Source organism: Aplidium turbinatum, chromosome 2 (genome assembly GCF_918807975.1).
Source record: "Aplidium turbinatum chromosome 2, kaAplTurb1.1, whole genome shotgun sequence".
Classification (NCBI taxonomy): Eukaryota; Metazoa; Chordata; class Ascidiacea; order Aplousobranchia; family Polyclinidae; genus Aplidium; species Aplidium turbinatum.
This window is the reverse complement of record NC_137473.1, coordinates 53,873,133-53,890,580: the sequence shown is the minus strand read 5'-3', so window position 1 is coordinate 53,890,580 and position 17,448 is coordinate 53,873,133. Positions and strand designations below refer to the sequence as shown.

At 39.3% G+C, this 17,448-nt stretch overlaps 1 protein-coding gene across 1 annotated transcript; it reads right to left on the bottom strand.

The window, feature by feature from the left end:
* Nucleotides 1–638: 638 nt before the first annotated feature.
* LOC145765575 (uncharacterized) lies at nt 639–12,413 on the bottom strand. The gene is made up of 3 exons (XM_082577411.1): nt 11,481–12,413; nt 10,828–10,927; nt 639–813 (listed from the first exon to the last, which is right to left on the bottom strand). Exons 1-3 carry the CDS (start codon nt 11,677–11,679, stop codon nt 651–653), a joined length of 462 nt encoding a protein of 153 aa, XP_082433537.1. The 5' UTR covers nt 11,680–12,413; the 3' UTR covers nt 639–650.
* Between the last annotated feature and the right edge of the window lie 5,035 nt (nt 12,414–17,448).

The following is a 17,448-nucleotide window of genomic DNA, read 5'->3' as shown; positions in this document are numbered from 1 at the left end:
TTTGCTATTGCATTGTGAAAGGTGTGAATAAAAAAAGTATCAGAAACTTCTCAGGTAGCTAGGTAGCTTCACCCAAAATGAAAATTACATGACTTTTGACTCTTTTTTTATTTTTAGACAATGTCTGGTACACCCCTTTATTTTCTTTGAAAGATCTGGGCTTGCTTTTCATCAGTGTCAGTGTATCAAAATCGATTCGCACATGCGGTGTGTCTTAGCTGTAAGCCTAACGAGCTAACCATGCTTAATTGGAACAGTTGCTCTGAGGTTGCCACTTTCAAGCTGGTGGCATGCATCAGTAACGAGAAATTTTTACTTCTTGCGGTAGTTCGATCGGCAAGCATTTTGCAGTTAATTGTAGCCTACTGCAAAACGAAAACAAGTATACTATAATCCTAAACTCTATTCTAAACTAACTTGACACCTCGCAAGTTTGCGCTTACGGTTGCAACGTTGAAATCATCAGGCTTTCGTGGCACACTTACGAAGTTACGACTCTCTATAACGGCACATCTGTGTGCTGCGGCACACGGTTTTAGAACTTCTGCACTATAAACTAAAGCAACAGTTATTTTAGTTGCCTACACGGTAGTCGGTAGGCCTACAATATTTTATAAATTATATCAAGCATTCTCCATTTCAACCCTTTATTACAAAAGAAGAGCAGCGAAAGCTAACAGAGTGAGGACCATCATTGTGAGAACGCTGGACACAGGTGCATTTCCACTTCCACCTACATTGGCGGCGGCGTTTATCTCCGCCACGGTTTGAGAATTGCAGTTGTCAGTTTTGCAGCAAGCATCCACGCAAGAACTAAAAAGATGAAAAACCAAAGTGTTTTAGTTAGATTTGTTCAATGTTACGCTATTATTGCTATAGATTCTCTCTTAACTAGAGCTGCATGAAATTTTTAGTTCAGAACTAAAGCTTCCATTATACATTTTAGTTTGAAACTTGGTTTTGGTTTATTTTAAAAGGAAATTGTGTTGTAAGTTGAGTCATTTTGATGTGACTTCAAAATCATTTGCTGAATATTTAGGCTTAGCCTATTTTTGCTTGGTACAAAAGTATATTTTTTGTTGTAACTTAACACAAAACAGGGATGACACAAAATTTTCAACCCTTCTCTAATTTGACTTCAATCAAAATAAATTCATTGCAAGCTGCTATAGACGAATGGAGCTTCATTGTTTTGGAGCCAATCCATCAGTGAGCCTAACTAGGCTAACCCCAATAGAACATGGAATGAAAAAAGCTCCAGAAGGTTTTAAAGTTTCTTTTCCGACTTTGGTCTCCGTTCCACTGGTAAGTCTGCGCGACTTAGGCCTATTCACCTATTTACATTGACCTATCGTTGTCAGATTAACCCGTTCAAGCATACAAGTGGTTGGAGGCACATTCCGCAATTTTTCACTGTGGCACAGACAGTGGCGTAGCTAGAGAATGTGCCGCCCAGGGCGGATTCAGATTTTGCCGCGCCCTTCAAGAAAAAGCATATGAAAATGAAGCGTTTTTTATCAGATCAGTAGCGTAGCCAGGAATTTTGAAAGGGGGGTTTCTTCGCCTAAGACGACACCCAGCGGCGGGGGATCTGGGAGGCCTCCCCCAGAAATTTTTGAAAAATTACTTTGAATTTGGCGCATTCTGAGAGCATTTTCAACAAAAATGTGGGTATGAATATTCCTGTAAAATGGTACTGTCCGGTGGCATAGCAAAAGGATAAGATCATGTTTTCTTCGGCATTTTTCGGAAATAAAGCTAAGTCTCTATGTTTTCTCTATGTTTTCTTGTTGCTAATTCCTGGCTGAGATGTTTGAATGTTTGGTATTGGCAAAACTCGTTCTTTTAATGCAGATTTGTTTAAAATTAGGCAATTTTTTTTTAGACTGAAAGCATCATTCTCAATATCGTGACGTCACACGCGTGCCAAAGGGGGGGTTGTAACCCCCAAACCCCCCCCCTTGGCTACGCCACTGTATCAGATTATAATCAAAATCAAAAATCGTAGTCTGAAAGTGCCGCCCCCAGACGTGCCGCCCGGAGCGGTCCGCTCCCCCCCTAGCTACGCCACTGGGCACAGAACCTCACAATTAGAGATGTAAATGCAAAAAAAACGAACCATTTTTTTTTTAAAAAAACGTGTTTTTTTTCAAAAAAAACTTGGGCCAAAAAAAACACTCGTTTTTTGTTTTTTTTTGTTTTTTTTGTTTTTTTTCATATTTTTCTGGAAAAGTTACAAATTTTTTACAATTTGCAGTTTAGTTTCATTACAGAGCTCTTGAAAAACGTTAAACTAGTAAAAATGGTTTTATGGTTTTGCTGAAATTCTTAAGTGTTTGTGCTTGGCAGCAGCATATGTTTTTTGCATAGTCCTACGTTGTTTCGCTTTCTTCTTCATTCTCAGGCATGTTTGTTAGAGTGCATCAGTTGCCCCTTTATTTTTGAAAAATTGGAAATTCAACTCGGCCCTTAGTAGTTTTGTTCCCATTCACCAAAAAACGTCATAGCCAAAACTTTATTGAATTTGAACTTCATTAAAGTGGTCAACAGTGAACTCGAAATTTTGGAAAATTAATGCATCCGTTATCACAGTATTAGTCAGGTTCGTTATGTAATTTCGTTCAAAATTTTTGGAGATTAGCAAACCTATACATTTTCGGAAAGCTTAGACCATGAGGAATCCGAAAAACGTTGATTACATTTGCAGAGATGTCCCCATGGCCGACATTTTGAATTTTCAAAATGGCCGTCGCAAAATATATATTTTGATATATCTTGGCTCCTAATAAACTTAGAAACTTTATCAAACATTCTAATTCTATGTTTTAAGGGTCAAGAAATCCATTAGAAGCAAACCTAGATACCAAGCGTTAACCACTTTGCAATTATCCACCATATTGGTTTTCAAAATGGCCGCCGAAATTATATTTCGTTACATAACTCCCTATGTACAGTGTTACGTCGTATTTGTCCGTAATTAAGTATAAAAATGAAAATAATGAAATAAAAAAGTATTTATTCGTATTTGTTGTCCGCCTACTGGAAAGGCACCACACATGGAACAATCACTGCAATGTATCAGAAAGCAAATGTTCCAGGAGAACTAGTCGCACCAAAGCTCGAACTTACTACCGCTAAGAACTTATCAATCCTTCCATATCATGTGCCCATTAAGCCATGTGCCAAGTCAAAACCAGAATTTGACAGCAGAGCGCGGGGGATTGAGGCCAACACAACAAGTGTTGCTCAGTCATATGAACTGACCCAGTTAGGGTGGGTCACAGCATCTACTTTGTCCAGAGCAAGAGAAAATGATGAACAGAGCAGGATTCTCCGATGGGCAGGATACAAGTCACTCATCTCATCTTGCCAGCCACTCACTGACGTTGGTGCACTGCCCCTGCTACCTGAAGTTGCTCACGAGTGGCCTACTATGCTGACTGTGATTCTACAAGCATCCTAGCTGAAGATGTTAGTCGTTGGTCAGGGGTACCCAACTGTGATAACCTTCGACATGGCCCTGTACGAAAAGGCAGTGCAGTTGCTAGACGCACGGGTCGACTTGAAAAGAGAAATTGTTTCCAGACTGGGTGAGCTGCATGCTGTGATGGCTGCACTAAGAGCTCTCGGAACTTCCATAGAGAACTCTGGGATTGATGATGCCTGGATCGAAGCCGATGTGTATGGATCTGCGACCACAAGACAAATTCTCAAGTGTGCGCACTACAAGAGAACTCTTCGTGCACACATCCACACTTACATCGCTTTGTATGAACTGGCCTTGGATCAGTTTTTCACAGAGAAGCCACATCTGAAGATTGTCTGCTCAAGATCAACAGATAAGGTCTAAGAGGCATGTACATCGTCATCTGATAACAGAAACATTAGTCCTGAATCCATCTCGACTGCTCATGACCATCTGAAACGAATCCTCATAGATGAAGATGTGATGCAGCAATTGAAAGCATGGGAAACGGAGAAGTCCTCTAATGCGATGTTCAAGTCAATGATGAACTATGTTCACCGTGTGGAAACGATCTTATTCTTTGTCGAGGAATCCCGGAATGCAGATCTCAATCTCCATATGCAAGCTGGTGAGGAACTGAATAAGCCCTAGATCGGATAAAGTACAAGCGCCTTTGGCCACGGTATATTGCAGATATGCATGACCTGAAGATCAACCACCCAGAGACTTGGTGTGAACTTCAAGAAGACAATGTGTCTGTTACCAAGGGTGAGATCCCATTTGTGTCCATAGGTGCAGATCGTGTATGCGAACAGTTCAACAAGATGATGAAATTGAATGAGTTTCGCTTTTAGCAGCATGATCGTTGCTTACTTCACAGTGTAGATAGCACATGACTAGGGAACTGTGTTCCGAAAGCTAGTGTAATTTGATATTGCCAAAAAGAACCCGCAGCATCAGGCTATAACAGATCGTTTGAATCTACACTGTGAAGTAAGATGATGAACGTCTGCTCTGGACTAATTGGCATTTCTAACAACACGAATGCCTGGCAACGGTTTTTCCTGGCTGCACCAAAGCTGTCGCGCCTCTTAGAAAAGTTCAAAGAGCAGTTTGGAGACACTTCTTCCAAAAAAAAAGTCACCCTGAAGTACAACCAGCCATTGTCAGGAAAGAGCATGAAGCTGTTGACAAGATAAAAGCTACCATATTGAGTCACTGAAATCCATTCGTAGTCGAAGGTGATGAGTTGTATAACTTCATCACACACGCATGTGTTCCACAAGAAAATGTCAAACAGATCCTGACCGTTGATGAGCAGGGACAACAGCTCTACAAAGAGTATGTTGCAGAACGCATTAATGGTGATGTCAGCTTATGGGCACCAGTTAAGAAGCAGAACAACCCCATGTACATGTCAAGAAACAAGAAGCAAACAGTCAAGGTTCGTGACCAGTCGGTCGATCTAAAAGAAACAAAAGATCTCTACGGGCGCTTCATGGTCCTATCCAGATCAAGCCGGGACATTGACCAGAAGAACGCTATCGGTAACTATGAGTTCACCCTCACACCGAGAACACTATTTGCTCCAGATGGATCAGTTCTACCATGCACTGATAAATCAAAGCTCATCCATTGCTTGCAGCATCTAGTTGAAACTGATGGAACAGAGCATGATGCGCATGAACCAGCATCGGGTGGACAGAGCGTTGACACTGCTAATACAGACCTGTTACCATGGGCATCGCACATGAGTCAGAAAATTGCCATTGTCAATAGCATGGTGGTCGTCCAGAAGATGACAAAGAATACGCGGCCATCACGACAGTCAAAGATCTTAGCCAACGCTTCAATGACAAGCTCATGATGTTGACAGCAGAGTTTGACGAGATTATTCTGGTGTTCGACACGTACAAGTCTGACTCTTTGAAACAGAAAACTAGAGCAAGACGACGAAAAGACAAAGATCCCATCTAATACCAGATCATGGATGACACCAGAATCAAGCACATACCACTCAGTAGGTTCCTGTGCCATGACCAAACGAAAGCAGATTTGACACAGTATCTTACTGAAGAAGTAATCGGATACAACAAGCATTCTCCAAAGCTGGTGATAACTTCAGCGTCAGGCCACACCAGAAGCAATCGGAACATCACGCTTGAAGTGAACAGTCACGAAGAAGCTGACACCTTGATGATCTGCCTCGCAGCATCATGTCCACCCCGATAGCTCAATTGGTTAGCGCGTCACTTCTGGAACGAAGAAGCTTCAAGATCAAGCGGCGCTGGTTCGACTCTCAGGGCGTTCGCTTGAGCAACGCACGTGAAGGACTGCTCTCCATTCAGCGGCATTTAATGGATGGAATAATTCCCCGGTAACAAGACTTTAACAATCCGAAACTTCACTCTGCCAATTTCGGTGACCAGGCCTGCGTCAGTGATTCAAAGCCTCTACAAGTATGCGAAACTGCCAGGATTAAGCTCTACAAGAAGCTTTCCCAGTCTGAGGATAAAGATTCAATCAATCAATCAATCAGCATCACAGCGGAGTACTGGTGCGCAGTTAGTCTTCTTCAGTCTGGACACAGACGTTCTTGTCCTTGCTGTTGCAAACTACGACCAACTCTGCAAACACTTTCAGTGGAGCTGATAATGTTGGCAGATTTTCAGGATTGGATAAAACCAAGTGGTTCCAACAGCACTTGAAGGCAGGAATGGGAATAATCAGGGCACTAATACAGTTACCTGAGGACAGCACACTATCTCAGAATGAGAAAGAAATGCTGGCCAACTTTGTCTGCACGATGTACTGCCCGAAGGGTGTCAACATAAAGATGAACTGAGATGGCACCTGTTTTGCAAGAACTTGGCGGAGAATCAAAACTTGCCTCCAACAATTGGTGCATTAGAGGAGCACATTGAACGCGTGCGAGTTCAGAGTCGTATCTGGTGCCAGCCATTGTCATGTGGCAACAGCTCCTTGATCCACTTCGGCATGGATTTCACCTATTACCACAGAGATTCTACCTGCACCACAAGCCATTATCCAGCTAGACCGATGCCAATGCAAAACCAACTGCTCAACCCAGAGATGTTCGTGTCGAAGGAACAACTTGACCTGCATCGACTTGTGCCTGTGTGGGACAGATTGCGAAAATGACGTTGACTGTAATGCTGGAAATAAGACTCAGGACAGCTGTTGGAAAATGGAATTGTTTTTTGTTTGTCCAAAATATGACAGTGGCGTGCAGGCTTGCTTCTAATGAATTCCTCAGTCAACATAACTTAGCACTAGCATGTTGAATGAAGTCTATATCTCAACTAGTAAGTAGTAGTGTAACGAAATATAATTTCGGCGGCCATTTTGAAAACCAATATGGTGGATAATTGCAAAGTGGTTAACGCTTGGTATCTAGGTATGCTTCTAATGGATTTCTTGACCCTTAAAATATAGAATTAGCATGTTTGATAAAGTTTCTAAGTTTATTAGGAGCCGAGATATATCAAAATATATATTTTGCGGCGGCCATTTTGAAAATTCAAAATGGCGGCCATGCGGACATCTCTGCAAATGTAATCAACGTTTTTCGGATTCCTCATGATCTAAGCTTTCCGAAAATGTATAGGTTTGCTAATCTCCAAAATTTTTGAACGAAACTCTTTTTTTTTGACATAATGAACCTGACTATATGTACAGCAAGGTAAGGAAAGAAAAGTGGAATAAATACACAGTTACACTGTAACTTCCATATTATGGTTATGTGTCATAGCAGCTTATCAGGCTGTTTAAATCGTAAATCAGTGTGTACATAAAACAAAATATAAGAGGTGGAAATGTTGAAGTGGTGTCATTAAAATTAGAGAATTGGACGTTAGTGAAGCACTTGACTACTGACTATGCTCCAGGCCTGTGAACGCGTTACATAGACCAAATTAAGTTTTAGTAAAGTCGTTAACTAAGCTCAGACATGCACATATTTCAAAGCAAACTTAAAAGTTCACACCAACGTAGTTATATACCAAACTCATCATTTTTACAACGATTCAACATTGTCGAACGTTGAATTTGTGCAACTATGGTCACTTCTCTCAACTGAATCGATGTAAAAGTTAAGACTGTCTTATAAAAGTTAATTTACGTTGCTGTTATCTATCTTCAAGCTTCTATCTATCTTCTATCTAGCTAGCTTCGAGAAACCATTAAGCAAGCATAACTCTAACTAAACAGCAAACGAATCAAATTGTCAAACAACGGTTATTTCAACTTCATTCATAGCTTGTCACGCCAGTGTCGGAGCCAGGTAAGAGCATTGTTTGTGATGTTTTTGAGGTCTGCATATTATACAACGACTAGTTTGTTGATTGTTCAAAGACAATAAAACATTGTGACGTACAATGGGCCAGATTGCAGGGAAACTCCACAACGTGACCGACGGATATTCACAAAATAGCTTTAAACATCAAACTTTGACTTGGATGTTGACCCCCTCAACCAACTCCGATTAACAAAATATTTCACATCCTGTGTTTTTTCATCATTTGGAACAAAATTACAAAGGGCCGATCAAAAATTCCAACATCGGGGCAACTGATGCACTATTGTTTGTGGCAGTAGACCTGACAAACATTGAATTAATGCAATTTGATACATGACATAATGTAGATGAGTTAATTTTTTTTTCCTTTTATGGAAGTTAGCCTACGATGTTAGTATACCGGGACTGGTTATTCTTGTACACACTCAATGGGTTGACGAAATTTTGGCAAAAACAAGATGGCAGTATTCAGAACACACATTACCTTGTTTGTGGTGATTTACTAACCTAAGCTATTGCCAATAGCTTGTTTAAACATGTTTTTTAACTGATAGCTTAAGAACGATGTATATGCTTTATAAATGTTGAAACAGAAGTATTCTTTTCGTGTGTTGTAACTTGTAAGGTCTTAGACACTTTGTCATTGATGCTTCTTGCACATCATTTGTGACATAATGCAAGAGATCTTATCACTGATATTTTTAGCTGTCAAAAGTAAGTGCATTTGTCACAAAAGGTTTAGGTTAATGTTCCTTTCAAATGCCCACCACCCATGTTGACTATTGCTAGTAACTACCAACCCTGAATGAAGAAATTTTCCCTTTAAAGTGGAGTTTTTCAGCACTGCTCAGTGTTCACATAGTGAATAAATGCTTCATAATACTTTTCCTGACAAGTATAAAGTTTTACCCATATTCCCGAAATGCAGGATAAAAATACAAAACAAACATCAAAGATGAAAATTTAGGTATTTTATTTGGGAACTAGGCCAACTACTTTTTGAGATAAAAAGAAATTGACCTTGTCTTGTCGTTATGCACCAATAAAACCATGATGCATAACTTTAATTTTTTTTGTAGAGGAAAGATTGACGAAAAGTTTGGCAAAAACAGAAAAGTGCTAAAGTCTCAAAGTCCTGCAAACTAGTTCAAATTGGATGGATTAAGTGCAACCATACTTCTTTTAAACATGTCTATGACAGCACAATGGTGTGATTAAGGGAAAACAAACATGACTATGACATCACAAAGGAGTATTGAACCTCTTCAGGGAAAATAAAAAACATCAAAATGTTTCCATTTTTCACTACATTTAAATGTGATTTGGGCTAAAAGTTGGGACTTTAGCACTACACTGCTTTTGCCAAACTTTTCATGAATCTTTCCTCTACCCTATAAATTTTTTTTTTTCAAGTTACACATCATGGTTTTATCGGTGCGTAACGACAAGAGGTTAATTTCTTTTTATCTCAAAAAGTAGTAGCCAAAACTTGTTTTAATGTTCATAAACAGATAGCCCACCCAGAAAACATAGGGGTAGAGCTAAAAATTATCCAAATATGTTGAGCGGTTCTTGAGATATTGCCGTTTTTCTATTGCTCTTTATCTATGAAGCCACCTAGTGGCTAAGGTTATTTCACTTATAACTCGAGAACCGCTTGTGTGGTTTTCATCAAGTTTGCACCAAATGCACATCAACTGGAACAACTCTTGACGTTGTACTGGAAAAGGTGTGGTGTGCTGGTCAAAAGCTGGTCCTAACATGCCCATTGCCCATTAACCAAAATCCCAGGTGGCTTCGAAACTGTACACGAGTGTGGTACTGCATTTAACAACTGGCTGGACCAAATTACAGACAATACTTGAGATGTGCCAACCATAGGACACTGTTACTACTATTTGAGACGATGAGAAATCTTTATGGCTCGTGTGTTGAGACTTGAGATCTACAAAATTGCAATGAAACAATATACAGTACTAGACATATAGTCTGATTTGAAATAAGTTATACGAGTTATGAGACTGTTTCTTCGTTGAAAGAGACGCTATTGCAATGAGTTTACCCTAATTGCTGCATATTGTGACATTTAATGTCAAAATAGGTAAAAAAAAAAAAAAAGACGAATAAAAAACAAAAAAAACGAGCTCGTTTTTTTTAAAAACAAAAAAAAACGTTTTTTTACATCTCTACTCACAATTTGTTTCGCTTCAAACGCGGCAAAGCCTATGCTTTGCGTAATAAGCGTAGTGGCTGTTTGATGCATAACAGGACTTAGGTAGGCCTACAGTTTACAATTTAGGCCATTGCTACTGCACTGAGAGTAGACTATGGTAGCATTAAAGTTAGAACCCATAAAACACTTGGATTGACAAAGAAAGCTCAAAAGATAAGGCTTTAGCAATAACATTACACCAAGCACTTTTTCAGCAGTAATTTTCTTTAAATACAGAAACTGTTCACCAGGCATTTGATAAATAAAGTGATCGTTTAAACTGGGTATTATTATTAACACCAGGAGGTAACCTAAGTCACCAAAAAAAAAACGCAAGTCATTTATTTAGTAATTATCTGTCTCAGGCCTACCTTGCACTTCTTGATTTGGTTGTAGGCCTACAACTTTTTTCGGACTGAGAAAGTCTTCTTGGAAGCTGATTCTGACAATATTGCGTAGGCTAGGCTACTTATGAATTGCTTTACCAAAAAATTAATTGCTTAGCCTAGTACTTCAGCAGTGGCACTCTCAAACAAAACAGGGAACAAAACAAAAAAAAAAATTTTCTTGCTGTAATAGAAAATTGAATGAAAAAAGCAACATGTGATATAAAATTTTAATACTGTAGATATATAGGCTCCAGCAAAATTAGTAAGCTACTATTTATAGGTAGGCTACTGATTGTATAGTACCGGTAGCCTATTTATTACAGTCAATGGGCTATAGGCCTACTTACTAGCTATGTGTTGATAGCCTAGACATCAAAACTTATGCGTAGTCACCATGAACATGCTTTTAAATGAAACACAAAGCAAGTCTCTCCTTCCTTACTCGATTGATCCAAACCTTGATATCTGAGATAACGCTCCTGATGGGTCACAAAAACTGGCACATTCATTTTCTCGGACGCAGCTTCCAACAGTCAAACCATCTGAAACAACATCATTGATTTGCAACATAATCAAGCAGCCTTTAGTCGCTTCCTCAGCTGCGTTGACGTGTATTGTTTTCGTTGTGATGGCCAGAAATAAAACAACTGAACGGAGCAATAAACGATGAAAAAAATGGAACTTAAAAAAAAATTATCAAACTGTTATTCATTTGCTAACAGCCTGACAGAATATTTTTACGGTTGACAATTTCTCTTTCCATTTTTTCTACAGACGTAGTTACTAGTTGTTGCATCACTAGATAGGAAATACAAAGTAAAAGATTGTTACAACATTTTATTGAGATAGGCTAATAATCGGCAAACTATGCAAAAAATAGCAAATTAGGCCGCATATTATTTAAGAAAAAATTCATTATCTTTGCTGCCAGTAAACTGAACCATCCACTATGTGTCGCTGAATGGAGAGCTGTTCTCGAAATACGTTGCTCTAGCGCACATTCCGGAAGTTAAACCGTTTTTATTTCATAATGCCACAACATGGTTCACAAAGTCTTAGCCACCTGAGCTATCGAAACGAACAAACTTGGCTTACATTCTGATCCCGCAATCGAAATGGTGACTTCCGCTCTTGCACAATTGTTAGCAGTAGATAGACACGTCAATTCAATGAATTGATAAGCACTTATTCCTGGAAATCCACTTCCTGCCTCAATTCCTTGCTTGCAGGTCAATTGTCCATGTATGGTGAAAGAAGCAAGACATAAGACAAGAGCAACTGCAATATTCTTCATGTTTTTAACAAATGAACTGAGTAATAAAAGTAATTTGCGTTCTTCTGGTGACTATTTACTAAGTTACCTCCTGATGTTAAAGATGATAACTAGCTTTTGTATTTCCGACGTTTCGTCAGTCAGCACGACTGACTTTATCAAGGTGGCTAAAACAGGTTAACACAACCTGTTCAGCAACGATGGCACAACACAAAAACATACTGATAAAATGAATAAAGTAAGCAGCAAGAATCAGAATTAAAACACGCAACAAGATACCTAGAGGTTAAACTGAATGCAGTGAATGCCTAAAGCCAGTAGGCTACTTTCCAACAGCGTAAATATGTCTATCTATTGGGCCACCGTCAAGAAACATTGAAAAGACATCAGACAAGACAGAAACCAAGGGAATTGGCAAAAACAATGCTAGAGAAGACGCACTGAGAATGGAAAAGGTGAAGCTAAAGTTAAAGTAATTTTTTGTACACAGAGGGGAAATTCTGACCATCTTTCTGGTTAAGAGCATGTTGTGCTTTCTGGTTTATGTACCACTTTTCTGTAAACAATCTTTTTGTATAATCCTTTTCAGTTTTAAGAATGGTAGCGTTGGTCCAAGTAATTTTATGGTCTGAATTTATAGAATGTTTGCAAAGAGCGGAATGCTCCGGACGTTGAAATTTAATAGCTCTTTGGTGCTCGTTGATTCTTATATTTACGCTGTTGGAAAGTAGCCTACTGGCTTTAGGCATTCACTGCATTCAGTTTAACCTCTAGGTATCTTGTTGCGTGTTTTAATTCTGATTCTTGCTGCTTACTTTATTCATTTTATCAGTATGTTTTTGTGTTGTGCCATCGTTGCTGAACAGGTTGTGTTAACCTGTTTTAGCCACCTTGATAAAGTCAGTCGTGCTGACTGACGAAACGTCGGAAATACAAAAGCTAGTTATCATCTTTAACATCAGGAGGTAACCTAGTAAATAGTCACCAGAAGAACGCAAATTACTTTTATTATCAAATGCCTGGTGAACAGTTTCTCTCTGTTTTAAATGAACTGAGTTTTAGTAAAACAGAGCTACCGTAGGTTACTACAGGAAACGATAAACACAAGGTCAGGTTCAAACAAATTTAGTTTCATTCTTTAACAACGAGTACAGTACGTAAAGTTTGAGCCAAATGTTTGTCTTTATTGGCAATTGACGTATGGCGGCATCCTGTACGAGCAACCCAATATGACGCATCTAATAATCCTCCAAGAATAGTCATTAGTCATACCATATTTGTAAAAAAGAAGGCTGTTGAAGTGCTTGAAATTATTTGGCCTCATCTGCAGACGACCACACTCCTTTTGTAACATTTTTGTCCACTGCACTTACAGTTTTTGTGTCAAACCTATCATCACCTACTTTCCTTAAGCAAGCCTATGTGGTACCCATGGGCTCCGTTAGAGGGGGGGCCGCGGGGGTGATTACCCCTCCACCAATTGGAGTGGGGGGTAACTAATACAAAATTACCCCCCCCCCACTAATGTAGAGATAAAAATTTAATTTTTAATGTTTTTTCTACTTTTGTGTTTTATTTTCATTTTTTTATTTTGTTGCACAACTTTTTAGTTTTTTGCTTGGAAACTCCGACTCGCCAGACAACGCAAATATGCAATAGAGACTTGCATAATGCTATGGGAATTGTTCAGGAGCTAAGTAGTTTGCAAAATTAGTCTGGGAAGTTCAAAATCGCCCTGCAGAAGGAATCCCACCATGGCATACTTTGTGCCAAACAAGATGGCTGACACGTGTACCGCCATTTCTTCAGTGTTGTCAAACTACGAAGCCTTGCTAAACACACTTCAAAATTTCAACAATGCGATATCATTAGGCCTTTATTCCCAATTATTGCAAGGAAACACATACTTTGCATTGCAGCTTTGCCAAGTTTTATTCAAACCACTTGAAAAGATAACCTGTTGCAGATCAAGTCTTATACCATCAGCGACATGATGGAGCTGGTTGAAAACTCAAAAGTTAATTACCAGAGTCTTGAAAATGAAGAACAATTTATGCAGTTATACAAGGAATTTCAGCAGCAAGTAGATAGCTTAGGCTTAGCTAAAGTCCAAATTTCAAGAAAGCGCTGTGAGCAAAGTGCTTCCCATGACCTCGCTTCTAATTACAGAAGGTAGTTCTATGCATTTATTGACAGCATAGTGCAAGACCTCACCCACCGCTTCAATGGCGAAGAAATTAAAACTCACCAAAAGCATAAAGAAGTTTTAGTATCTGGCACAGTCAACGACAGTACGGTACTGTTACAGCGTTGGAACGATACGGCTTTGACGTGAAAAATTTGGGCCAAGATTTAAGCCACTTCCATCAGAAATTTTGCCGATCAAGTATGTGTGCGATGTTCGAAACAAGTTAATGGGACTTATTATTGTCGAAGAGTTGTATGCCAGTGTGGAAAAACTTGTAAAATTGCTATTGGTCAATGGCCCTTCTTCTGCAGAAGCTGAAAGATCGTTTAGCTCGCTACGCCGCTTAAAAACATGGCTCCGAAGCACAATGACTGCTTCAAGACTCCATTTCATTGCCATGCCCATCAAGTGTATTTGGATGAACTAAGTGTAGATGATATCTGCAAAGAATTTTTTTCAGCAATGCACAAAGATTTAAAGTCTTTGGCGACTTCTGATTGTTCTGCTTAGAATAGAAGCAGAGTGCACACAGTGTTTTGTTTGAGTTGAGGTGTTTTCGTTTATAATGTTATTTCTTTGTAGTTTTTGACACTTTTATACCATTTTTTGTTTAGTGTTATTTCTTACACGGCGCAGATGGTAGGCCTTCCTGTAGTATCGATCAAGATGTCTCCTTATTTTCAGGTCTGATAAAAGTTAATGCATTTTAGCTTTTATTTTTTCTGAGTTGAATGTAGGCCTAGACCCTAGATACTGCAACGTTTCATTTCACTGTGGAGGTTATGGCACAGGTTGTCGTGCTGTATTCATGTAATTGTACTTTAAGTTATAGATTATAGCTTTGACCTTAACGCTTTTGGCCTTTTAAATCTAACCTTTTATCGTCTGAAGTGCAAAATTTGGAGGACTTGAGCCAAGGAAGAATACAATGAGGGATTTTGCGTAGGCTACGTCCCCTCTTCCAGTCAAAATTGTTTCAAAACCTCAAAAAATGTGGCAAATGTTAAAAAGCTTTTGCTCGTGATTTCAGAGTCGTTGAAAGAATTTTTCGATTTTAAATCGTGTTGAAAGGCAAAAATTTTGCGCCTTCGGTGCGAAACATGCAGCCTAAGATGCTGTATAAGAAGCTGAAGCTTTCAGTAATGCGAACGGGGTCTGGGGAGCGACCTTCCAGAAGAATATGTGATGCGATAATCCAATAAGCCCCTGTCGATGTCAAAACATCGTTCCCGCCCCTGCTTAAATTACCCCCCACTCTCAGGATTCCAGGAAGTGTCCGAAGCCCCTGCTTTTTTTTTGTGTCTTCGCGCAACGGAGCCCCTGGTGGTACCGAAATAAAGCAAAATCTGCTCTGCGAAGGCAAGTCGACCCTTGTGTTCTACCAGAAACAACTTAAGTTTGTGGTACCAAATAGAACTAAATCTCGAAAGCGGATTAAACTGTTTCGTGCCACATCTAAACCAAGCTGTCGGTGATAAAGCGAACAATAAAGTTCACGCACAGCCGCGCAGCTGAGAGCAAAGAGCAGCTATAGACCAGGACACCAGTAGGTTACCGTCCATAGTGGGCATGCTGTAGCTTATAATACAATACACTTAACCCCGTTGCGCTCCTCCCTCAAAAAATCGAAGCTTTCAAATTTATTTTTTAAAAAGTGTGGTGCAACCAACACAGAATATTTAATAGTAGCCTACAACGTGTTGTAAATTTGAAACATTGTGCTATAAAAGGTCAATTGAAAGTTGTTTCTTTTTGTTTAATTTTCTTCACAAATATTGATTTTACTCTCTCAAAGTCATGTACTTCCCAAATTTGCTTTGTTGCAAATATGCAACATAGGGAGTAAGTACGAGGTTTGTTTTCTTTAAGTTGGATACAACGACTTCCTTCTCGTCTGCGTAAACAAATACCTTCACTTGCCAAATATAAATCAATATACGAAAAAATAAGCCCAAAATTATTTTCAATTGTAGTTACATAAAGTTGTATGTAATTTCAACGTAAGCTGGAGTCGTTAATAAACAAAGCCAATTTGTCCGCCCGGTTAGCTCAGTGGTTACGCGCCCGGCTCAAGATCACGCGGCGCACTTCAACAATCGGAAAAACTCCACACTGCCAATCTCGGTAACCGGTCATGCGCCAAGAGCTTCTACAAGTATGCAAAACTACTGTAGGCCTACCAGGAATAACCTATCAAGGCTTATCAGTCCGAGGATAAAGATTCAAAACCAAACCAATGCTAGCTTAAAAACAAAATTGTATCTTCAGTAGCAATTCCTCCTCTGAAATTCCTCCAGAGGGACGAATTTCTCTCCGGTTGGGAATCACTGGCTTAGAGCATTCCCTCACTATCTACTGTTCTCATTCAAATGATTATTCTTCCCAAGGCGTGGCAATCCTCCTGTTTCTGAATTTCCGAAAAAAAGAAAAAAATGGCGGCCGTTGTTTATCCGACCATACAAAGAAATCATTTCGGTAATTTTTCCGGTTAGAAGAAATCCACAAATTCGTGCACAAAAATCGTGATTGAAACGTCAGAAATTACAAACGCAATCATTTGTCATCTGCACCGACGTTGTTATCGGTTTCTGACGTTAGGATAAACAATGTAGACCTACTGCACGAGTAAACGCATCTTCCATTTGGATTACTAGAACATTATTAGAGATAACGTTTTGCAAAATTACATCACTTACTTCCTACTGTGATGGTGCAACCAAGACATACACCACTGCAGATGCTGTAATTTTGCTACAAGTAGCCTATTAATTACAAGCTGCTCAGTCAGCAACTTATTTTTATCTTGATTTGTTAAAATGTAAACACTGTTAATCAGTGAAAATATTGCTTTTTCGATTTATCAGTTCAAGCCAATTTTTCTTTGCCCATCATCTCACTCTTATGATTTTTAAACGCGAAATGTCAAACTGTCAGACAACACTAACGTCTTGAAACCATTTAAAGCATTTCAGTGATTCTCAGAAAATGGGCATTGACCGAAATGCACAAACTTTTCTGCTTGCTGGTGAAGCCGAATAGTTCAAATATTATGAACACAGGTTTTATCAGAAAAATAAAACGTCGTGTCCCCAAATAGGCTACCAGGGCTGTGGAGTCGGGACGAAAAATATATCACCCTTGAAAAGAACTTGAACGTCTTGGTTGCTTTCTCCAACGCTGCTTTCCTACTGAGACGTTCAATTTATTTTCAGCAGTTACTTGCATTAAATTCTTTTGTATTCGGGTACGGTACATTAAGTTTATTTGCAGTTTTCAATATGCATCACGGATTTCATTTCTAAAAAATGGCAAGCCTACCTGTAGGCTAACCTAGAACGCAAATGCCAAGGTGGTTGTCCGGTACTTTAAATAACGCTTAGTGGCAGTCAACTGCACAGTATTCTGGAGACTGGTCGGCTATCACACTGCTTAGCTCAGTTGGAAACTGGTGTAGGCCTACTTTGGATCTAACCAACTTTAAATCTCGAGTCTGTCTAACACAACATTCAACCACACCATTAGACACACAATGTTTACAAATTAAACAACGCAAGAAAATCGGGTATAAAACTGAAAAGTTAGCAAACAGAGCTAATTAGGCT